The following is a 24,598-nucleotide window of genomic DNA, read 5'->3' as shown; positions in this document are numbered from 1 at the left end:
GGTTCTCATGTGCAGAAACGTTTATTGAAGACATACTTTTCTGCTGAATAATAAGACCAGCCATTCCAGGCTTCCAGCTCGGGATCCTCCTTGCTTGTGCCCCAAGTCCTGGAGTTAGAAGCCTGAGCTGTCATCCCTGGCACCAAGTTACTTATTTTTATTTATTTACTTTGTCCTGGGGATTGAGTGCAGGACCTCTTGCATGCTAGCCAAGTGCTCCACCATAGAGCTGTATTCCCCAGCACCCACTTCCTTTTTACAGTGTTTACTCAGAGCCATGGTCTGACTGAGCTGATCAGGCTGACTTTGAACTTGCTGTTTATCCCAGGCTGACTTCAAACCTGTGATGCTACTGCTTCAGCTTCCAAGTAACTAGGATTACAGACATCCACCACCGCACCTGCCTAGTTATTTATTTATTTATTTATTTATTTATTTTGGTTTTTCGAGATAGGGTTTCTCTGTGTAGCTTTGCGCCTTTCCTGGAACTCACTTGGTAGCCCAGGCTGGCCTCAAACTCACAGAGATCCGCCTGCCTCTGCCTCCCGAGTGCTGGGATTAAAGGCGTGCGCCACCACTGCCCGGCTAGTTATTTATTTTTTTAAATTAGTTTTGTAACCCTTGGAAGTAGTTCCTATCCCAGTTAAAAATTTAACAATTGAAACTTGGAAGAAATATTAAGGACTTAACCAAGATGGCAGAATTAGAATTCTAAACAAGAAGCCGGGTAGTGGTGGCGCACACCTTTAATCCCAGCATTCACTCAGGAGGCAGAGGCAGGTGGATCTCTGAGTTCGAGACCAGCCTGGTCTATAGAGTGAGATCCAGGACAGCTAGGGCTACACAGAAAAACCCTGTCTTGGGGCAGGGCAGGGAGGAGGGGGAAAGAATTCTAACCAAGGTTTTTCTAACTTCAAAACACATATATTATCTCATTATTTGTACTTTTTTCCGAAACTATGCCCAGCAGTGAGCATTCTTTCTGCAGAGTTTATGAAAACATGTGTCATGCGCTGAAGATACAGCTCTACATCTTTCACATGTGTATCTTGCTCTCAGAGACCTTAGTCTAGTAGAGATAAATGTAGAGTAACTAGATAACTGTCATGAGATGAAAATTCCAGTAAAATGCCAGAGGACCTACATGGTGAACATTTATTTTGAGCTGAGGTGGACAACCTAAGAAGTAATGTCTGAGCTAGCCTCTATGGTGGGTCTTAGCTGTGGGAACTAAAATCATGCATGTTTGTGTATACGTATGAGTTTTATTTTTGATGGTAGTGTAATTTGAAGCCAAGGCCTTGTCTTGTGTGTGCTTTGCATCTAAACTCTATCCCCAGCCCAAGTTGTTTTGTTTGTTTTGTTGTTTGTGTATCTGTGTGGCACTGAGCATTGAACCAAGGGCCTTATGCATGCTAGACAGGCAGTCTAGCACTGAGCTGCACTATTATCTCCAAGTCCCAATGTTTCTTTAAGGATGGAAACTAGGAGTCAATGTGGAGATGATGTCACGTGTGTTATCATCATAAACTTAATTTTAGAATTATTTGTTCAGACTGGAGAGATGGCTCAGTGGTTAAGAGCACTGGCTGTTTTTCCAGAGGACCTAGATTCATTTCTTAGCACCCACACTGTGGTTCACAACTGTCTCTAACTCCAATCTCAGAGTATCAACACCTTCTTCTGGTCTCTGCACACACTGCATTCATATGGTTTATAGACATACATACAGACAAAATACTCATACATGTAAAATAAATGAATTATTAAAAGTTTGTTATTTTGTTAGAGTTGGGGCAGATGTGCATTGTGGTGTGTGAACATGTGCAGATGGAGGTCAGGACAGCCTTGTGGACTTGGTTTCCTTGTTTCCCTTTTATTTGGGTTCATTGGATTAAGGCCGGGTCAGTCATCTACTGAATGGTCTCACTGATCCTGTTGTAAACTTCCTTAGTAAAGGATCCTGGGAAGTATGTCTTTAAGAAACCTTGTACTTATTTTTAAGAGATGTATAACATGAAAATGTTTCTTGTTTCTTTTCTTAGCTTACATATGAGCATGAGTCTTCTCATGATTAGTGAGAATGTAAAATTGGCTCGTGAATATGCATTGCTGGGAAACTATGACTCTGCGATGGTCTATTATCAGGGAGTTCTTGACCAAATGAACAAGTATCTGTACTCAGTCAAAGATACATACCTCCAGCAGAAATGGCAACAGGTAAGAATCATGGCTGCTGTGCCTAATGCTCAGAAAATTTAGGTTGACTTTCAGTGCTGTACGTACATCCGAGAGTATAGGTTTTTTGAGACAAGGTTTCTTTGTATAGCCTTGGATGTCGTAGAACTAGCTCTGTAGACCAGGCTAGAGCCAAAACTAGAGCTGTTCTAAAGTATACGTTGGCGTTCTGAGTAAGTAGGCTCTAAGGCCAGTGAACCAAGGGCAAGCAGGCGAGAGCAAAAGCTTTTCTTCCTTGTCCTGCAGCAAGGCTGCAACAAGAATGTACAGCCCAGATTTAGGGTGTGTCTTCTCACCTCAAATAATCCAGTTACCTAAAAATCCCCAACAGGTGTGCCCAATGACTTGGGTTTTTAGTTAACTCCAGATGTAGTCAAGTTGACAGCCAAGAATAAGCATCACTGTGAGCAAGAGCTCTTTTACCATCAGCAATGTTATGACCTCTGCTTCATTATTCTAATTATTGTAATTTAATCACAGTTTTTAAGTAGTAGTCTTTTTCTTTTCTTTTCTTTTTTCTTTTTTCTTTTTTCTTTTTTCTCTTTTCTTTTTTTGGAGACAGGGTCTTACTCGGTGGCCCTGGCTGTCCTGGAATTTGCTGTGTGGGCTATGATGGCCTCATACTCAATCCTCCTGTCCCCACCTGTCCAGACCTAGGATTAATGGCGTGCACCACTATACCCATCCCTGCAGTTGATTTTATAATGACATTGATGTAATTGCAAATGACCACAAATTCTTGCAGAACCTTATTTCCTATAAAACTTTACATAAAGCTGATCTATTTGAATCCCATTTAAGGAATTTTAGACACCGAGGATGAAAGAAAATATAGTTGGAAACCATGGAACTCATAAAATCTAGTCCAGGGCAGCATTTACCAAAGTTTAACTGTCATAACAGAATATTACAGAAATTAGTGGTCCTTTGAACTGAATTTGTTGTGAAATATTACTTCCTGGCTGCTGTTTAAATACGGTACCACATTTGTCTGTAACACTTGGAGAGAAGTAGCCTTTTTTTGTAAAAGAACTTTTTCTTAAATCTGACTGTCCATATTTATGTTACTAAGAGGGGAACATACTTTAAAAATACATAAATCAAGCCTTTAATCCCAGCACTCTGGAGGCAGAGGCAGGCGGATCTCTGTGAGTTCGAGACCAGCCTGGTCTACAGAGTGAGTCCCAGGAAAGGCACAAAGCTACACAGAGAAACCCTGTCTCGAAAACCAAAAAACCAACCCCCCCCCAAAAAAAAACTATATATATATCACTTTAATGTATAGTTCAGTATAAAGTTTTTAATACATTAAAATACATTAAAAACACATTTTTTAAATAAATCTTATTTATTTATTATGTATACAACATTCTGCCACCATGTAACTTTGCACGCCAGAATAGGGCACCAGATCTCATTACAGATGGTTGTGAGCCACCATGTGGGTGCTGGGAATTGAACTCAGGACCTCTGGAAGAGCAGCCAGTGCTCTTAACCTCTGAGCCATCTCTCCAGCCCTAAAAACACATTTTTAACACATTAAAACTTTATACTATTAACACCCAGTAATATTAAATACATTCAGAGTGTAGTATGACCATTACCCCATACAATGGAAGTTGATCGTGGTTTTAAAAGTTAACCAAGCCTAATGTGATGATGCACAACTGCAATCCCAGCATGTTGGAGGCTTAGGCAGGAGGATTGTGACTTTGAGGCCACTGTACAATACTAATGGAACCTTGTTTAAAAATCAAAATCAGTTGCTGGGCGGTGGTGGTGCAGGCCTTTAATCCCAGCACTCAGGAGGCAGAGGTCAGCCTCATCTACAGAGCGAGTTCCAGGACATCCAGAACTGTTATATAGAGAAACCTTGTCTTGGAAAACCAACAAAACAAAACACCAAAATCAGTTAATTAAATAGCATAAAGCCATCAAAGGGCAACTTGCAAAAGTTTTGTTCTGGTCAAACTTGAAAATTGCAGCTAACCTTTCAGTTGTTATACAGTCTGAATAAGAATTATGTGGGTATCAATTTAATTAGCCAGGATTTGTTTTAAAAGATTTATTTTTATTTTATGTGTATAAGTGTTTTGCCTGCACGTATGGCAGTGCAAAACGTGAATTCATTGCCCATGGAGGCCAGAAGGGGACATCAGATCCCTTGGAACTGGAGTTACATATGGCTGTCAGCTGCCATGTGGATTCTGAGAATCAAACCCAGGTCCCCTGGAAGAGAAGCCTCTTACCCTCTGAGATACTTCTCCAGCCCCTTTGCTACCATTTTTAATCATTCTTTGAGTTGTTTTGCAATTGAAACAGAAAATTAATTGTAATTTTATAAAGATGTTTGATGTCGTTTGCTTGCTATCATATCAAAGTGGAGGCTGCTAAATTTAGTTTGGGCAGTGATTTCTTAAAGAAATTTTCTTTAAGTCATATTTTAAGGTATATTTTCTTTGGAACCAGGTTTGGCAGGAGATAAATGTGGAAGCTAAGCATGTTAAGGATATCATGAAAACACTCGAGAGCTTTAAACTGGACAGCACTCCTTTAAAAGCTGCGCAGCACGAGCTTCCGGCTTCTGAAGGAGAAGTGTGGTCCTTGCCTGTACCTGTTGAGCGAAGGTAAGTAGAGACTTTTTAAGAAGACTAGCCCAGAAGCTGATAGCCATAGCTTTGGTCCATATCTAGGAGATGGGCTGGGTTGCTGGGAGACAGGGATGTGGGGGAAGTTTGTACTGAAATATCCTTTTAGAATTGTTAATTGTGTATCATGTTTAGGTGGAAATTAGAACTAGGGGTGCATAGGCTGAAAGTAGCTGACTCAGCTTATACACTGAGGACATCTGGGAACAGAAGTCTTTCCCACTCTTTGTAGCTGCTGAAAAGTTGTGTGTGCTGTCTGCAACTCGGATTTTTCATATGTAAATTGAGGGATTCAGACTGGCAGGCTTTGGAGCCTGCGTGGCTCTAGTTGGCATTTACCTCCAGCTTTCTACTACCAATAGACAGCAAATGAATAATCAGCAATGTGCCAGGTGGTGGTGGTGTCGCACGCCTTTAATCCCAGCATTTGGGTGCCTGAGGCAGGCGGATCTCTGTGAGTTTGAGTCCAGCCTGGTGTATAGAATGAGTTCCAAGACAGCCAGGGATACACAGAGAAACTCTGTCTTGAAAACAAGACAAACAAACAAAAAACCGAACAAGTAAGGTGCCTTGATTTTAGGTAACATAGTTTCTTTGTGTTGAAGTATACCCTAAGACACTTAAAAATAAGGCCCTTTCCTTCTGTTCTTTTTGGTTTTTGTATGCTTTTATTCTTCCACATAAATTAAAGAGCCACTAAATATGGAGGTCTAATTTCTGCCACTGAAATCAAAATGAAACAAGGGAGTTATATATGAACATGAGGCACCTTCCATGAGTTTTTGTAATTTCTACCGGTATTTATTTTTATTTACCGATTTTATATGGAGTTATATATGAACATGAGGCACCTTCCATGAGTTTTTGTAATTTCTACCGGTATTTATTTTTATTTACCGATTTTATATGTGTAAATGTTTTGTCTGTATATGTATGTGTATACCACCTGTGTGCCTGGTGCCTGCAGAGGCTAGAAGTGGGCACTGGATCCTGGAACTGGAGTCACAGGCAGTGGTGAGCTGCTGTGTGCATCCTGGGAACTGAGAATCCAGGTCCTCAACAAGAGCTGCTGCAACTGCTCTTAATTGCTAAGCCATCTCTTCAACCACCACCTTTCTTTCCTCTCTCTCTCTTTCTTTTTCATTTTCTTTTCTTTTTTTTTTTTTTTTTTTTTTTTTTGAACAGGATCTCACTATGTAGCCCTGACCTTGGAATTGCTATGCATGTCTGGCCTCTAACTCACAGTGGTCCACATGCCTCTGTCTTTCAGATGCTGGAATTAAAGGGCATGTACCATCATACCCAACTTTCATCCTAGTCTTTTAGGATGGGGAAATTATTAAAACCTTCAGCTAACCAACAAGAATTATAATATATTCTAAGTAAAATCACACTGAATTGCATATGTAGCTCTGGGTAGAAGAAATCTTAGCATTTGCACTGCATTTTGGATCTTCTGATAAAACACTGTTCTCTGATAATTGGTCTTTTTTCACTTTCCAGCAATCAGGCTTAATTTTTTTATTCTCTGTGTGGTACAGTAATGTTCTAAGTATAAGTGACTTTTGCTTCCTTAATTGTTTCTAAAATATGACAGTACTGCATGCCTGTCATTGGCCATAGCAGCCATGTCAGGTTTAAATGGTAGATCCTGGGTTTCAGCATCCTGAAGTTTGTTATCCCCATATGTGCTCAGTTTCTGCGTTGCCTTCCTTAGTTCTCTTCGTTAGCTGGGCGTGTGCCCTGCTCCCTTAGGAACTGACTGTGGTTTTCATGACCTCGTGTTGTTTAGACCCTCACCAGGACCTCGGAAACGCCAGTCTACTCAGTACAATGACCCTAAACCTCAAAGTAACCGCCCAGGCACAGTTGTCAGAGCTCATCGTCCATCTGCACAGAATCTTCACAATGACAAGGGGAAAGCTGTCCGTAGTCGTGACAAGAAAGAACAAAATAAAGGAAGAGAGGAAAAGGTAAATGGTGTGGCCTTCAAAAGTGAAAGTTGGAGCTGGGGAGATGGCTCTCTGGTTAAAGTGCTGCTCTTCCTAAGTTTGATTCCCAGCACCTCCAACAGGGAGCTCACAACCTCCCCTACCTCCAACTCCGGGAATCCCACACCCCCTCTGGTCTCTGCACACATACAGCATACGTAAACACATACACACCAACAGAAAGTGACAAGAATCTTTTTTTAATTATTTATTTTTATTGTGTTTGCATTGGTGTTTTGCCTGCATGTATGTCTTTGTGAGGGTGTCAAGATCTTGGAGTTATAGACAGTTGTGAGCTGTCATGTGGGTGCTGGGAATGAAACTGGGTCCTTTGGGAAAGCAGTCGGTGCTTTTAAACACTGAGCCATCTCTCCAGCCCAAGTGACAAGAATTTGAGAAGATTATTTTATGTATATGGATGTTTTGTCTGCATGTTCATTTGCATACCAGAAGAGAGCACTGGATCCCCTAGGACTATAGTTACAGTTGTAAGGGCCATGTGGGGGCTGAGAATTGAGCCCAGAACTGGAAGAGAAGCCAGTGCTCCTAATTGCCGGTTCTTTCCAGCCTTATAGCTAGAGTTTTCCTGCCTTGCCCACAGTCAGGACAAATCTTTGTCACCCGCCAGTCCCACAGCCGCTCAGACCCAACCAAGTAAACACAGAGACTTATATTGCTTACAAACTGTATGGCCATGGCAGGCTTCTTGCTAACTGTTCTTATAGCTTAAATTAATCCATTTCTATAAATCTATACCTTGCCACGTGGCTCATGGCTTACCGGCATCTTCACATGCTGCTTGTCCTGGCAGTGGCTGGCAGTGACTCTTTCTGTCTTCCTGTTCTTTCTTTTCTCCTCTCTGTTAGTCCCGCCTATACTTCCTGCCTAGCCACTGGCCAATCAGTGTTTTATTTATTGACCAATCAGAGTAATTTGACATACAGACCATCCCACAGCACAGTCCCCTCAAAACAAAATGTATGTATGTTTGTTTGTTTTTGTTTTTCAAGACAGGGTTTCTCTGTGTAACAGTCCTGGCTGTCCTAGAACTCGTTTTTTAGACCAGACTAGCCTTGAACTCACAGAGATCTGCCTGTCCCTGCCTCTGGAGTGTTGGGATCAAAGGTGTGCACCTCCACTGCCTGACAAAATGTTTTTAAATGAATCAGTTGTTAACCTTAGAAATCAGGATTTGAAGCAGTGGGGACGCCATGCTTCTTGGTTTGCCATGGCTGCCACAGAATCTTGGCCGTACACGTTGGGTTTCCTTCGCCAGTCAGGAAACATTTGGTTGTCATTTGGGTTTGTGAGGGGTTGTCCTTTTAAACAAAAATTGAAGCTAGGTATGGTGGCACATGCCTTTAATTCTAGCACTCAGGAGGCAGAGGCTGGTGGATCTTTCTGAGTTCTAGGCCAGCCTGGTCTACAAAGTGAGTTTCAGGCCAGCCAAGACTACATAGCGAGACCCTGTCTGAAGTCACTCTCAAAAAAATTGTGTGGTATATGTGTGTGTGTGTGTGTGTGTGTGTGTGTGTACATGTATATGTACTGTAGCACACGTGTAGAGGTCAGAGTCACTTCTCTCCTTCCACATGGATCCCAAGGAATTAAGCTCAAGTTGTTAGGCTTAAAGTGCATTTACCGCTCTGTTCCTCCAGGAGTTTTTGGATTTCCTCCTTGGTTTCTTCAGTGACCCCCTGATCACTCAGGGGTGCATTGCTTGATGTCCATCTGTAGTTTCTGTGGTTTCTCTTGTTACTGACCTCTTGTTTTATTCCATTAAGATCTGTTAAGACACAGAAAGTGTATTTATTCTCTTGTATTGTCATGACCTGACTTGTGGCCAGGAGTGTATCTGTGTTGTTGAGAGTTCTGTAGGTTGCTTAGTAGAATGCTCATTCTGCAGCTGTTGTGCAGGCGGTGGTTGAGTGGTTTTCTTGTTGTTAAGCCCATTTGATCAATGTCGTTTAACTATGAAGATTTTGGTAGTGGTGGTGGTTTTGTTTCTGAGAAAGGGTCTCTTGTAGCTTAGGCTGGCCTTGAACTCCTGATCTTCCTGCCTCCACCTCCCAAGTGCTGGGGCTATAGGTGTGTACTACCATACCAGCTAAATGTAGAGTATTTCTTTATTTGGGCCTGCAAAGATGACTCAGCAGATGAAGAGCTGGACAGCTTGACAACCTGAGTTTGATCCCAGAACCTCTAAGAAGGTGGAGGAAAAGAACTGACTTAACAGAGTTGTTCTTTGACCTCCACATGCACACCATGGCATACATGCAAATATGTCATACATACACACAATGACCGTAGGGTTTGTTTGTTTTTTTTAAAGGTTTCTTTATTATTTTCCCTTCAGCTGTATATTGCTGAGAGTGAAGCATTGAAGTCACTTGCTATGTCTCTGGTCCTGTGTGTTCAGTAGTGTTTCTTTTATGAAATAGACAAGCCAGGATTTGATGTATATCTGTCTCTAATTCCATATTTTTACACTTTATTAATAGCTTATGACCATTCTCTCTCTGACGTCTGCTTTTCTGAGGACAAGAATTCTGCCCTTGAATGTTTTCTGCTTCCACTTTCTTGCTTCATAGTTTTCTAACCTTTGCCTTTCCATGTGTGTGTCTTTCCATATGTGTGTGTCTTTCCGTATGTGTGTGTCTTTACCAGTGACATGCATCTTTGAAGACAGGTCATTGGATCTTGTGTTTTGATCCAGTCTTCTAGTCGGCATCCTTTTTTGTTGTTGTTTTGAGACAGGGTTTCTCTGTGTAGCCCTGGCTGTCCTGGAACTCACTCTGTAGACCAGGATGGTCTCGATCTCAGAGATCCGCCTGCCTGTGCCTTTTTAGTGCTGGGATTAAAGGTGTGTGCCACCACCATCTGGCTTAGTCTGCATCTTTTAATTAGAGCTGGAACCCTTGACTTTTAGATTCATTATTTTGAGATATTGGCCGATCGCTGTCATTGTGTTGATTGCTTCCTGGTTTATTCAGTTAGTGCTCGTATTGACCTCCATTCATCCTAGAGTTCACTGGGTTACAGAGCTGTACCTGTGTCGGTCACTTTCCTTGTAACAAAAGCAATTTAAGGGAAGAGGTGTTTTATTTTAGCTTGAAGTTTGGAGGGTCCATCACTGAGGAAGGCGGGAAGGCAGGAGTGGAGCTGCTGTTTAGTGTACCACTCAGAAGCAGAGAGGGATAAGTGCCAGCACTCATCTCCCTGTCTCTTTTTATCCCACAGTAAGGTGGGCCTTCCCACTTCATTAACATAGTCCAGAAAAGTCCAGACAGGCATGCCCAGAAAGTGGTCTCCATGACGATTCTAAGTGCCATCCAGGTGACTATGGAGATCGACCATCCCAGACACATTTGATTCTATTCCTTGTGAAACTCATTCTGTGCCAGGCTTTTTCTTTTTGGGCCACCAACCAGCTCCCAACCAGCTCCCAACCAACCAGCTCCCAAATCGTGACACAGAGACTACTTATTACTTATGAATATTTAGGCTCGTTTCTGACTAGCTCTTTTAACTTAAATTAACCTGTTTCTTGTAGTTGGTTTTTTTTTACTCTTTGTTCTTTTGGGGGGCCTGCCACCCAGATCCAAATAAATACACAGAGACTTTGTCTTACTTACAAATGCCTGGCCTTAGCTTGGCTTGTTTCTAGCCAGCTTTTCTTAATTTAAATTTATCCTATCTTTTGCCTCTGGGCTTTTACCTTTCTCTATTCTGTATACCTCTCTTTACTTCTTACTCCATGGCTTGCTGTGTAGATGGGTGGCTGGCCCCTGGTGTTCTCCTCTCCTTCTTTCCTCACTCTTCAATCTTTCTTCCCAGATTTCTCCTATTTATTCTCTCTGCCTGCCAGCCCTGCCTTATCCTTTCTCCTGCCTAGCTATTAACTATTCAGGTCTTTATTAGACCATCAGGTGTTTTAGACAGGCAAAGTAACACAGGTTCACAGAGTTGAACAAATGCAACATAAAAGAATGCAACATATCTTTACATCAGTAAACAAATGTTCCATAGCATAAACAAATGTAGCACATCTTCAACTAATATTTCACAACAGTTTCTCTATCTACCTTTTGCCGCAGGGCTTTTTACTTTTCTTCCTTCCTTCTGAATATCTTACTTTCGCTGCTGCTTGTGTGTAGATGGCTGGTGGCCGCCTGGCTTCTTGCACCGGGCCTTTCCCTCTCTTTCTCTCTTCTTCTCTTGTTCCTTTTTCTCTCAAGCCTTGATTCCTCCTCCTATTTATTCTCTCTGCCTGCCAGCCTCACCTATCCTTTCTCTGCCTAGCCATTGGCTGTTCAGCTCTTTATTAGACCAATCAGGTGCCTTAGGCAGGCAAGGAGAAACAGACGCAACACCTCTTTACATAATTAAACAATGCAGTATAAAGAAAAGTAACACCCCTTTGCACAGTTAAAGTAATATTCTGCGGCATAAATGTAAGACATCTTTGCCTAGTTATAATATTCCACAGCACCCCTCTTTCCTGTGCTCCTATTGGGGTTGTTTTTCTTCCTCTCTGTATAAGATTCCTCTAAGTATTTTGTGTAATGCTGACTTCGAGGTCACGAATTGTTTTAATTCATACTCATCATGGAAAGTTTTTATTTCTCTATCAAATTTTAAACCTCTCTCTGGAGGATATAATAATCTTGGTCTGGCAGTTGTTTTCTGTACTTGAAGCGTGTCCAATGTTTTCCTACATTTTAGGTTTCTGATGAGAGATCTGATGGGTTTGCCATTGTAAATATAATGGAACACCTGTGCCCCCTCCCCCCCAGGTTTTAATATTGTTTCTTTGTCTTGTAGTTTTAAATATTTGCTTAGATACTAAATGATATGTCTTGTAAAGAGTCTTTCTGGTCATATCTGTTTGGGGTTCTGAATGCCATATCTTTCCTTAGTACTGAGAAGTTTCATTGAAGAGGTTTTTCCATGCCTTTAACTTTGGTGATGAATGAGACTTAGCCATTAGTGGACAAACCATCTCTTCAGCCAGATAACCTTACACTTTAGCTTAGCTTTTTATTCTGTCCCATGGAGTCTTACCTGACTTGTCCGTGTCAAGGTTGATAAAGTTCTGTTAGTTTTTTTCTTATCTAAGGGTTGTTTTTTTGTTTTTGTGTTTTAGTGAAGGTGGTTTTGGTTTGGTTTGAATTTGTGAGGTGATCTCACAGTCTCCTTGTCTCTAATTCTCAAGTGCTAGGATTCTAGGCATGTGCTCCCATGCCTGTCTCTGAGAATGCCTTGATATCGTCTTCATTTCTGGAGGATATTGTGCTGGAAGGATTCTGGGTTTTCTTTGTGCACTTAGAAAATACTATATCACTTCCTTCTGGCCTCTTTGGTTTCTGGAAGGAATCCATTTTGATTAGGATGGTTTTCCTTGGCTAGTAGTGGTAATACCTGTGATTTCTGAAGCAGGAGGCTCAGAAGTTTGACTCATGTTCGGTTTACACCAGGAGATCATTCCATAAACAAAATCACTTTGGTCTGATTGTTGTTTCTGATTCACAGAAACAAAATATAAATTTTCGGTCAATTAAAAGCTCTTTTGTTTTTTATCTCCTCATGTAGAACAAATCACCTGCTGCAGTTACAGAACCAGAGGCAAATAAATTTGATAGCACTGGATATGACAAGGACTTAGTGGAAGCTTTGGAAAGAGATATAATTTCTCAAAATCCCAACGTTCGGTGGTAAGTCACATCACCAGATAATTGAGCTGATGATAGTTCTGGAAACAGAAAATGGAGAAAATATGAGCATGTGCTAAAGATCTGCTTTGAGGACAGACTAGGGTATGCAGTGTAAGCAGACATCCAATGAAGAGCTGTATTTCCATTGAGGCTGTACCAGTATGTTGTCTTGAGATTTTTATTTTTGTTTGTTGTGAGACAGGGTTCCCTCTAGAGCAGACTGGCTTCAGAATGGCTGTGTAGCCATCATGGTATTGAACTTCATCCTCTTACCCGAGGGCTGAGATGACAGACACATTGCCGTGACCAGTTTACATGGTGATGGTGAGGACTCCAGGGCTTGTGCTGGCTAGACAAGCATTAAACCAACTGAGCTACATTACCCAGACTTTAGTTTGGAGTGTTTGTATTTTTATTTGTATTTTGCATTTCTAAGTTTATTATTTTGTATGAGTGGGTATTTTGCCTGTGCCTTATGTGTGCAGTGACTTTGAAGGACAGAAGAAGGCATCATATCCCTAGGAACTGGAGTTATAGGTGCTTGTGAGCTGCATTGTGGCAGCTGGGAATCAAACCTGGCACTCTGTGAGAGCAGCCAGTGCCCTTACCCACTGAACCATCTTTCCAGCCTCGTGTGTGTGTGTGTGTGTGTGTGTGTGTGTGTGTGTGTGTGTGTGTGTGTGTGTGAGAGAGAGAGAGAGAGAGAGAGAGAGAGAGAGAGAGAGAAGGAGAGAAGGAGAGGGAGAGAAGGAGAGGGAGAGAGAGAGAGAGATTAGGTATTGAACATGGGGTCTCGTAATTTGAGGCGAGTTCTCTGCCAACTGAATATCTCCAGTTCCTTGAGATTCTTTTAAATTAATAAGTCATGTACAGAGTGGGACCAAGAACACAGATTTTGCCGGGCAGTGGTAGCACACTCCTTTAATCCCAGCACTCGGGAGGCAGAGGCAGGTGGATCTCTGTGAGTTTGAGGCCAGCCTGGTCTCCAAAGTGAGTTCCAGGAAAGGCGCAAAGCTACACAGAGAAACCCTGTCTTGAAAAACCAAAAAAAAAAAAAAAAAAAAAAGAACACAGATTTCATCTTTTGGGCCCCCTTCTAATGTTGAAAAGATTGAGGTTTTGTTTTTGTTGCTTATTTGGTTGTTTTAAACTTTTATTATTGCTGGGTGGTAATGGCACATGCCTCTAATCCCAGCACCCAGGAAGTAGAGGTAGGTGGAGATCTGTGAGTTCAAGGCCAGCCTGATCCATAGAGCAGTTCCAGGACAGCCAAAGCTACAGAAAGAAACCTTGTCTCAAAAAAATCAAAAACACCAACAAAAAAGCTATCATTATTGTGTGTGTTTGATGGGGTGGAGCATGTGCTGTGACACAGACTGGAGATTGGAGGACAACTTTGTGGACTCTTTTCTCTCCCATGTTTCTGTGGGTTCTGAGGATCAGGTCCTCAATCCTGTTCAGTAACCACTTTACACACCGAACCAGCTTGCTAGCCCTAGGTGGAGATTTTTATGAATGCATCTTGTTTATGTCTATAGCTTATGTTAGATACTGCTTTTATTTGCTATTAGTGCAAGATTCTCAACTTTATTTATATCTAGTAAAGGATGTATACCTTTTTACAGTTTGTTATAAAAGCTCACTTTTCCACAAGTTATATTCTGGCACATACTTTTAATTAAAATAGAGATGATTAATAGGTATTTTTAGAATCTTTGAAAATTTCTAGTAATTGATATTCATCAATAAAAATATTTTCATAATAAAATGGCTACATACACTAGTAGTACTGGTAGGTATTCTAGTGGCTGGGGAGAACTTCATGATGATGTTGATGTTCTTTATACACACACACACACATATAGTTTTTTAGTTTTTCCAAGACAGGGTTTTTCTGTGTAGCCCTGGCTGTTCTGGAACTCACTCTGTAGACCAGGCTGGCCTTGAACTCACAGAGATCCGCCTGCCTTTGCCTCATGAGTGCTGGGATTAAGGGCATGCGCCAGCACCACCCGGCTTGTTGATGCTCTTTTAACGTTGGCATCTGCCTCTTAGTAAAGTTGGAAGCATGGCAGCTGTATTTGCTGTATGGCCTGTTTAGTCTTTATTAATGGCCATTCTTCTAAGCCATTCAAGTTATGGGATATATGGTAAGTTGCTGTCAATGATAATGCATATTCAGCATCCCTAATATGAAAAATCAGAAATCCAAAAATGCACCAAGATCCACATTTTTTTAATAATTTACTTTTATTTTATGTGAGTTGGTATTTTGCCTGCGTGTGTATCTATGTGAGGGTGTCAGATTCCCTGGAACTGGAGTTACAGACAGTTGTGAGCTGCCATGTGGGTGCTGGGAATTGAATTCAGGACCTCTAGAAGAGCAGCCAGTGCTCTTAACTGCTGACCCATTTCTCCAGCCCCCTCTAATTTTTGTTTGTTTGATTGTTTTCCTTTGTTTTTCAAGACAGGGTTTCTTTGTGTAGCCCTGGCTGTCATGGAACTAGCTCTGTAGAGCTAGTAACCAGGAGGCACCAAACCCAGAGATCCACCTGCCTCTGCCTCTTTGAGTGCTAGGATTAAAGGTGTACTCCACTACTGTCTGGGTAGTGGATATATTTTCAAGTGTAGAGTTGAATGACTTTCTTCTGTGGGAAGAGGCTTCCTCCTACGTGCTAGCTTGCATCATTCTTTTTTCCAGACTAGGGCCTTGAGCCACATTTATTTAAGCAAGCAAATACATTATCCTTAGAAAGTTAGAGAGTTTCAGATGAAATTAATCTCAACAGATTTTGGATTAGAGAATGCTTCAGCGGTGAAGTGTATGCAAACATGCATGTGTATGGTTCCAAGCGTTTTAGTTAAGGAAATGCTTAAACCTTGGCTTAGGTCATATCGCATCACGAATTTTACACTAGCTTGGCAGCATAGAGAATGAATGAATGAGACCTGTGCTCTCCTAATTTTAACTGAAAACTATTATTACCAAGAACTAAAACCAAAGGTTATCCTCTGTGTATACTGATTGGTGTGTAAGACTGAGCATTTTTGTCTGTGGCATAAAATCCTGTGCAGATGATGGTTTCCAAGGTGATGATTATAGGATTGGATATATAATCTAAGGGTTGGCTGATAAAGTATCTTTTCTTTCAGGGATGATATTGCTGATTTAGTAGAAGCTAAAAAGTTGCTTAAGGAAGCAGTGGTGTTACCAATGTGGATGCCAGAATTCTTTAAGGGCATTAGGAGACCATGGAAAGTAAGTTTGTACCCTTAGGTATCGTCCGAGTAAAGGGCAGTGCTGCTATGATGAGCCATTACTTACTCATACTGGAAAAAGTGGAATAAGGAAAAATTTTAAACCAGGTGTAATGGCTCAAGTCTGTAATCCCAGCACCCAGGAAATTTAGGCAGGTAAGCCTGGGCTACATACTGAGTTCCAGGACAGCCTGGATTAGAGTAAGACCCTATCTCGGAAAAAAGAAAAAGAAAAAGTTTATGTTGTATTATTCAGAATTTTGTTTTGACCAAACCAATGCAAGGTTCCCAGAGTAAGAGTACACATAGCACACTTAGAATGATCTTCTGTTTGCACACATGACCAGTTGGCTAACACATTTCATTTGTCGCATCGCATAATTTGTCATAGCAATATTTTTATCTGATAATGGCATTTTTTGAAAATTCTGCGATGATATGAAAAGGAGCTGTTTAAAAGAATGTGGGTTACGAGTAAACATCTGCTTCTTTAAAATGCCAATTAATAATAGTTACCCTTTTTGTAATGATTAATAAATTAATAATTATTTGTTTTCCTTTTTCTTAACTGAGTTCCAAACTTTTGGTTTTTCGAGACAGGGTTCTCTGTGTAGCAGCCCTGGCTGTCCTGAAACTCTGTATACCAGGCTAGCCTCAAATTTATAGAGATCCACCTGCCTCTGCCTCCCAAGGGCTAGGATTAAAGGTGTGAGGCACTATCGCCCAGTAAGTTCCAAACTTTTAATGTGATCATCTCCCTTTTGTGCCAGGTATTTGTGCCAGGAGTGATGGTATATACTTCTTTTTTATTAAAAAAATTTTTTAAATTCATTTTACATACCAACCACAGATCCTCTTCTCACCCCTCCTCCCCCTCCTCCGACTCTGAACCACCACCTTCCTCTCCGGCCTACCCCCGGTATATATTTTTAATCCTAGCACTTGGGAGACAGAGATAGGTGGAGCTCTGTGAGTGTGAGGCCAGCCTGATCTACATAGTGAGTTCCAGGCCAGTCAGTGCTAAATGAATGAGACCCTGTATCAAAAAATAAATAAGTGAAACTTTGTTATGAAATAGCATTCCTTTTTCTCTTTGCTCTTTGTCTCAGTGTCCCATATAAATTTAGTGGAATTTGATACTTAGTATCATTTGTGAGAACAAGGGCAGCTACAGGACAGGAGGTGTCCCCGATAGTCCCAGGCCTCCAGAGAGGAGAGCAGGAGGAGCATTGGAACCCAGGAGGTCAGGGCCCTGTTTGTGCTTATCCTCCTCCAAAGACAAAAATGGGGAGGAAGCAGCCATGGTGGTGAAGTCTTTGCTTACACTGTTGACTGTACTCTGTTCGCTCCTACAGGGAGTACTGATGGTTGGCCCCCCTGGCACTGGAAAGACCCTCCTTGCTAAAGCAGTTGCTACAGAATGCAAGACAACGTTCTTCAATGTCTCTTCATCAACCCTGACTTCCAAATACAGAGGAGAGTCTGAGAAGCTTGTTCGTCTTCTGTTTGAAATGGTAATGTTTGAGAGAGCTCTCACAGAGATTCCTGACCTCCGACTTTCTCCATTACGTAGATAGGAAACATGAGTTTCCGTTCATCTCCTTTCCTCCAGAGGTGGAGCCACATACGTTGGTTCCTGAGCATCTGTCCACTGTGGCATTAGCATTACTAATGTGCTGTAAGAGTCTAAAGTAGTTATGATTGGTTGGTTTGTTTTATTAAATTTTATTATTATTGTATGTACACACACACACACACACACACACACACACACACACTCACACACACACACTTGTGTGGGGGGCACAGTGCATACCACCACACTCAAGTGGACATCAGAGGACAGTTTTGTGGAGCAGTCAGTTCTCTCCACCCTTATGTGGGTCCCAGGGTCACAGTTGCGCAGCAAGTGCTGCTATCTGCTGGGCCACCCTGCCAGCCTCATAATCACGTTTGTTAAGCAGCATGCTTACTTAGGACTTGACTAAGTGCTGCATTTAACAAAGATGCAGACTCTTAAGCAGCCGTGGAGCTTAGATCACCTCCAACTTATCTGCTCTGCCAATGACCTTGAGTTTAAGATTAATTTTAGTTTGTGTGCATTTGTGTATGTCTGGGTGAGGGTTTATGTACATGAGTGCAGATGCGTGCGGAGGCCAGAAGGGGTTGCCGAATCTCCTGTAGCTGAGTTTCGGGTGTTTGTTTTATGAGTGCCCTCTTGTAGGTGAGGGAACCAAACTCCAGTCATCTAACAACAACGGTTGTCCAGAAACAACTCTTAACCACTGAGCCATCTCTCCAGCTGCCACCTTGATTTTGATGACCCGGTGTTTGAATTATTTTTTTTGATTCTTGAGTTTCCCTTTTCTCTCTCTCTCTTTTTAAATGATTTATTTATTATGTATACAGTGTTTTGCCTGTGCACCAGAACAGGGCGCCAGATCTCATTGTAGATGGCTGTGAGCCACCATGTGGTTGCTACGAGCCATCTCTCCAGATCCTCTCTTTCTCTTTCTTTTTTTCTGTATTTCATTCTTTTGGCAGAGTATTTATTAAGGTTGTTTAATGTACTTTTTTTTTTTTTAATTTTTTGTTTTTTTGAGACAGGTTTTCTCTGTGTAGCCCTGGCTGACCTGGACTAGGCTGGCCTCAATCTCAGAGATTTGCCTGCCTCTGCCTCCCAAGTGCAGGGATTAAAGGCGTGTGTCACCACCACTTGGCCTAATATACAATTTTCATTTGTCATTTTGGAAGTCATTTATTATAAAGATATTATATCACATGCCTGTGCCTGAAGCCATTATCTGTTAGAAGGAGGAATGTGACAAGCTGTGTCTGAATGGTCCCTGGGTTGGTTTCTTGTAATGGTGGGATGTTACCAACAGTGATTACACCAGACATAGTTTCCCTTACCAGAAGGCACAACCAGTTGGTGTCCATCAAAAATTTCTTCACAGTGCCTTCCCAAGCCAAGCAAAACCAGTTTGGCATGTGTCCCGTAGCTTCTGCTTGAAGCAGACCACTCTGACTCAGTGCTTGAGAAGAATCAGAATTGATGGTTTTTGCTTGGTGTGACAACATACAGAATGAAGTTTAATTTTTGTTGATGTGCTTAGAACACAACAATAAAAATGGACTCTTCTAATGGTTTACTTAGAAGCATTAAAATATGCTTCATGTAAAAAGTGAATTTTTTTTGATACCTTATTTATTTTTATTTTTATGTGCATTGGTGTTTTGCCTGCACGTATATCTCTGTGAGGGTGTCCAATACCCTGGAGGTAGGGTTACAAGCAGTTGCAAGCTGCCGTGTAGGCACTGGGAATTGAACTTAGGTCTTCTCAAAGAACAGCCAGTGCTCTTAACCGCTGATCCATCTCTCCAGCCCCTTTAAAAATTGTTTTTTTAGTTTTTATTTTTTTTTTATATGTGTTAGTGTTTTTGCCTGCATGTAAGTCTATGTGAGGGTATCGGATCCCCTGGAATTAGAGTTACAGACAGTTGCGAGCTGTCATGTGGGTGCTGGGAATTGAACCCAGGTCCTCTGGGAAAGCAATCAGTGCTCTTAACCACTGAGCCATCTCTCCAGGCCCATGAATTTTTTTATGTTAAAAAAAAATAACCATCTAACTAGAATTTCTCTATTAGTCAGACACTATAATGTAAGGGAATGGTTTCAACCAAGCTTTTCCCAGAACCTACCAGTTGTTCATATCATCACTAGGGTGCAGGATAACACTGTATTTATCACATGCACACTTTTTTTTTTTTGAGAGTGAGCCAGAATTATACTGGAGAGAATGATGTCTATGTTTTCATTAGAAGCTATATTTTAGAGCTGTGACAGTGTGCATCTGAAATCCCGGCAGGAGAATGGGCTTAAGGTCATCTTCAGCTAGATAGCAAATCGGGGATACCTGGGAATCATGAGTTCCTGTATCCAAAAAAGAAAAAAAGATGGGACCATGAGATGATTCAGTGGTGCTTGCAAGCCTGTCAGCCTGAATTTGATCCCTGAGACCATGTGCTGGAAAGAGAGATTGAACACCTGCAAATTGTGCTTATGTAAATACGCTCTGTGGCTCGCCTATACCCACGCATACATGCACACACACAAGTAAATGTAATTAAAACTATCTTAAATAGGATGCCACGCCCTCTTTCTTCCATTAGGCAAGAGGAAAGATGTAGTATGCAGATTTGTTTCTTCCTATTTTCTGTGTATGTATGAGTGCCTGTGTGTATGCCTGTGTATCATGTGTGTTGGTTCCCACAAAGGCCAGAAGAGGATGTCAAACCCCTGTAATTGGAGTTGTAGGAGTTGTTGTGAGGTGTCCATTTGCATGCTGGAAACTGAACTCAGGTTCACTACAAGAGTGGCAAGTGCTCATAAGCCGTCATTCAGCCTCAGGTTTCCCAGTTGCTAATCTATCAATTATTTCAGTGACATTGGGACTTAGGCAAGCACTCTATTACTAGGATGTATCCCAGCCTCATTTTTAAATAAGAAAAATCAAAATGCTAAAACCTGGTATTGCTTGGTTTCTTCTTTTAGGCTCGATTTTACTCTCCAGCTACCATATTTATTGATGAGATAGATTCTATTTGTAGTCGCCGAGGGACTTCTGAAGAACACGAGGCAAGCCGCAGGGTGAAAGCTGAGCTGCTGGTTCAAATGGACGGTACGCACATCTGCATAGACTGACTTGGGATGGGGGCTGGCTGCGTATGCTCTTCCAGTCAGTCAAGCTGTTTGTAGTGCTAGTCTAGCATATTCAGTATGTATTAGAACTCCAGAAGGATGAAGGGCAGACGTTCAGGGCATAGAGATCAGTAGCAGTCAATGGATATTCTTGAGTGGGTGACCTGTCAGAAATAATGGCACCCACATACCTGTCTTTGGCATGTATATTGATTCTTTGTTTTTAGCCACAGAACAAATGGACATAAAATGCAAACAGATTGGCCTTAGAGGTTATGTATGTACTTGGAATACTTTTTAAAAATGTATTCACAGTTTATGTATATGAGTGTTTGTTTTCAAGTATGTTTGTGCATCTTGTGCATACTTGGTGCCAGAGGAGGCCAGAAAAGGGTGTCACAACCCCTGGAACTGGAGTTGTGAGCTGCCACATGGTGCTGGAAATTGAACTCAGGTCCTCTGGAAAAGCAGTCAGTGCTCTTAACCACTGAAGTATCTCTCCAGCCTGATAGGGTTTTTTTGTTTTTGTTGTTTTTTCGAGACAGTATCTACACAGTTTTGGCTGCCCTGAGTTTTGGCTGTCCTGAGACTCTGTAGATCAGGCTGGCCTCAAATTCACAGAGATCTGCCTGCCTCTGCCTCCAAGTGCTGAGATTTAAGGAATGCACCACCATGCCCAGTGATTTTTTTTTTTTCCTTTTTCTTTTTAAAGTAATTGGTAAGTGATTGACTGAGCTGGTGTTTTCATTAAATCTCTTGTGGGTCATATTTGTACATATTTGTGTACTGCAAAAACCTTTCATTTTCCTTGGGTCACATACTCACGAGTCTTAGGGAGGCTGGGAGACTGCACTGCCCTGAATGAGTATGTACAGATTTCATTCTGTTCAGAACTGAGCTTTTCCCGGGTGGTGGCGCACACCTTTAATCCCAGCACTTAGGAGGCAGAGCCAGGAGGATCTCTGTGAGTTCTAGGTCAGCCTGATCTACAGAGCGAGATTCAGGACAGGCACCAAAACTACACAGAGAAACTGTCTTGAAAAACAAACAAACAAAAAAGAACTGAGCTTTATTTCATGAGTCCCATTCAGTAACTTTTATTCTCTCTACCCTTTTAGGTGTTGGAGGTGCTTCAGAAAACGAAGACCCTTCCAAAATGGTTATGGTTCTGGCAGCGACTAATTTTCCCTGGGATATAGATGAAGCTTTAAGACGGCGTCTTGAGAAAAGAATCTACATTCCTTTACCATCAGGTATTATGACTCTTTTCTGGGAGCTCAAGTTATCAAGTAGATTTTATAATTTAAAATTTATACTAGCCTTCCTTGAGGAGGCAGATACATGTGTTTTGCTACATCTAGAACCTGGAAGCCTTGAAAACTTGATAAGCACACACTTGCTCCAAGAATTGAAAAACAATTTCCAATACTTTGTGGGCTTGAGGCGGACATGGTAGCTTATGCCTATAAATCCTAGTACTTTTAGGCCAGCCTAAGTTCCAATATGAGATCATCCTTAAAACTATATCAGAAAGTAGGCTTGAGCAAAATACACAATATTCTGTTCCCATTGAATGTAAATTTTCACCTGTGTTTCTCCCATTAGCAAAAGGCAGGGAAGAATTGTTAAGAATAAGTCTTCGAGAGCTGGAACTGGCTGATGATGTTAACCTTGCAAGCATCGCAGAAAACATGGAAGGTTACTCGGGGGCAGACATTACCAACGTATGCAGGTGTGTATTTCTCACTTTCGGTTTTTGTAAGCATAAACTTCAGTTGTGTTTATATTAAGGCAGATGACCTACCCTGGCTCGGAGATAGAGCTCATTTGTAGTGTTTGTCTAGCATGCAAGCCCTGAGTTTGATCCCTGGCATTACAAGAATTCCAACTCTACACTGCAATATATTGATGGTTACAAGTTGGTTTTAAATTAGCGTTAACAGGTGTTGGCTAGATATTTGCATTTGATGATCCACAGTCCATTTAAAAGCTCTAGGTTCAAGAAGCATTGCTTCCCTGCAGTGTTAGGTGGGAAATGACTCACAGGACACAGTTATACTGTAGTCTTGGAGTCATGAATACATGTAATCACCATGTCCTAAATGTAACTGGAATAAGCTCTTTGTCCAGTTGGCTCAACAAGGTGTGGCCCTAATCTAAGTCTCAGGGCCTTGACTATACTAGCTTCCACATTTCTAAGTGAGCACATCACTCAGAATACGGGAGTCAGAGATTATGTATACAGTGAAGTTACTACCTCTGTACATACATGGTGACTGCAGTTAAGGATGAACTTGGTCAGAGAAAGAAATTGCATGAGCTGGGTTTGTGGCTTAGGTAGTAGAATACTTTCACTTGCACGAAGCCTTGGATTTGGTCCTCAGCACCACATAAGATGTGGTGATGCAGGACTGTAATCCTAGCACTCAGGACATGGAGGCAGGAGAATCAGAAGTATAAGATCATCCTTAGCTACACTGCCAGTTTGAGGTCAGTCTGGGCTACATGAAACTTTTTCTCTAAGAGTGTGGCCCTGGTTGTCCTGGAACTCACTCTGTAGACCAGGCTGGCCTTGAACTTAGAGATCTACCTGCCTCTGCTTCCCATGTGTGTGCCACCATTGTCCAGCTTATGAAAGACTGTCTTGATGTTAAGTTTCTGTAATAGAAGGGAAAGGAAAAACATGCCTGATTTCCCTTATATGGAGAAAATGTTTAATTTTCTAGCTAACATTCCTTTCTGTCTTCATGGTGAATACCTTTTTTTTTTTTTTAAGATTAATTTATTTTAAGAATGCAAGTGCTCTATATGAATGTACAACTTTATGCCAGAAGAGGGCATCAGATCCCACTAGAGATGGTTGTGAGCCACCATGTGGTTACTGGGAATTAAACTCAGGACCTCTGGAAGAACAGCCAGTGCTCTTAAATACCGAACCATCTTTCCAGATCCCAAATACCTATCCTTTATTGAACACATAAGGAAATGCAATTGCAAGCTGCTTTATTATATCTTTTTACTTTATCTTGAACTGTATATTCACCATTTATTACTGGAATTAATTAGTATACTTATTTCATTATGGAAGATTTCACTGCTAAAAAGCAACTCAAAGCAGGCCTTGTTTTCCAATGTAAGTTGCAATGCAGTATTAATGTTACGTATATAATGTGGGTAAGATCTTAGAGAATTTGACAGTTTTTAAATTCAATTAAAGTAACACTTTGGTCTTTTTTAAAACTTAATACCTAGGGATGCATCCTTGATGGCCATGAGAAGGCGTATTGAGGGTCTAACTCCAGAAGAAATCCGAAACCTTTCGAGAGAAGAAATGCATATGCCTACCACCATGGAGGATTTTGAAATGGCTTTAAAGAAAGTTTCTAAGTCAGTATCAGCTGCAGACATTGAAAGATACGAGAAATGGATAGTTGAGTTTGGATCATGCTAACTAACTTCTCACATGTAAATTGTGAGAAATCTGCCTTAAGTCTGAAAAATAATTAAATGTAGTATTTCATTGCACTGAGTGCTATATTTTTTTAAACTTTCATAATGGTGTGATTTTTAAATTCTGAATAAAGGCAATGTTTTTCAGCTGCATATTGTTTTAATTTAGCACTGCTTGATTTCTGCTAAGTACAGCATCTCTCCCTCTGCATTTTGCTGTTGTAATAACTGAAAGCTAGCAAATACACTTGCAGCTAACTAAAGCATAGCCAGACCTAGTGTATCTTTCTTCTCATCCGGTATCATGGTAGCTTCTCTTCCCTTTCTGTCAGAGTAAGAATAGGACTCTTGGGGCTGGAGAGATGGTTCAGTGGTTCAGAGTGCATACTGTTCTCACAAAAGCCTAATTTCAGTTCCTAGCATCCATGTTGAGTAGTTTCAAGGGAATATAGTGTCTCTAGGATCCTTGGAACTCACATGGATGTGCACAAACACAGAAACACATCCCATAATTAATTAAAACAATCCAGCTAGGGCTAGGGATATAGTTCATTGCTAGGGTTCTTGCCTAGCATGCATTAAGCCTTAATTTTGATC

At 41.3% G+C, this 24,598-nt stretch overlaps 1 protein-coding gene across 3 annotated transcripts in view; it reads left to right on the top strand.

Moving 5' to 3' along the window:
* Katna1 (katanin catalytic subunit A1) overlaps positions 1 to 24,154 on the top strand; it is a 31,644-nt gene extending 7,490 nt beyond the window's left edge. For all 3 annotated transcript variants that reach the window (XM_076552797.1, XM_006984449.4, XM_076552798.1), the window contains exons 2-11: positions 2,046 to 2,220; positions 4,708 to 4,865; positions 6,679 to 6,859; positions 12,470 to 12,591; positions 15,745 to 15,850; positions 17,205 to 17,363; positions 20,405 to 20,531; positions 21,670 to 21,804; positions 22,157 to 22,283; positions 23,804 to 24,154. In XM_076552797.1, the coding sequence (XP_076408912.1) occupies positions 2,053 to 2,220; positions 4,708 to 4,865; positions 6,679 to 6,859; positions 12,470 to 12,591; positions 15,745 to 15,850; positions 17,205 to 17,363; positions 20,405 to 20,531; positions 21,670 to 21,804; positions 22,157 to 22,283; positions 23,804 to 24,002 (1,482 nt within the window). In that variant the 5' untranslated portion in view covers positions 2,046 to 2,052 and the 3' untranslated portion in view covers positions 24,003 to 24,154. The remainder of the gene's footprint in view (positions 1 to 2,045; positions 2,221 to 4,707; positions 4,866 to 6,678; positions 6,860 to 12,469; positions 12,592 to 15,744; positions 15,851 to 17,204; positions 17,364 to 20,404; positions 20,532 to 21,669; positions 21,805 to 22,156; positions 22,284 to 23,803) is intronic.
* Positions 24,155 to 24,598: the final 444 nt, after the last annotated feature.

Source organism: Peromyscus maniculatus, chromosome 16 (assembly GCF_049852395.1).
Source record: "Peromyscus maniculatus bairdii isolate BWxNUB_F1_BW_parent chromosome 16, HU_Pman_BW_mat_3.1, whole genome shotgun sequence".
NCBI classification, from domain to species: Eukaryota; Metazoa; Chordata; class Mammalia; order Rodentia; family Cricetidae; genus Peromyscus; species Peromyscus maniculatus.
The sequence above is the reverse complement of the archived record's forward strand: the minus strand, read 5'-3'. Positions and strand labels throughout refer to the sequence as shown.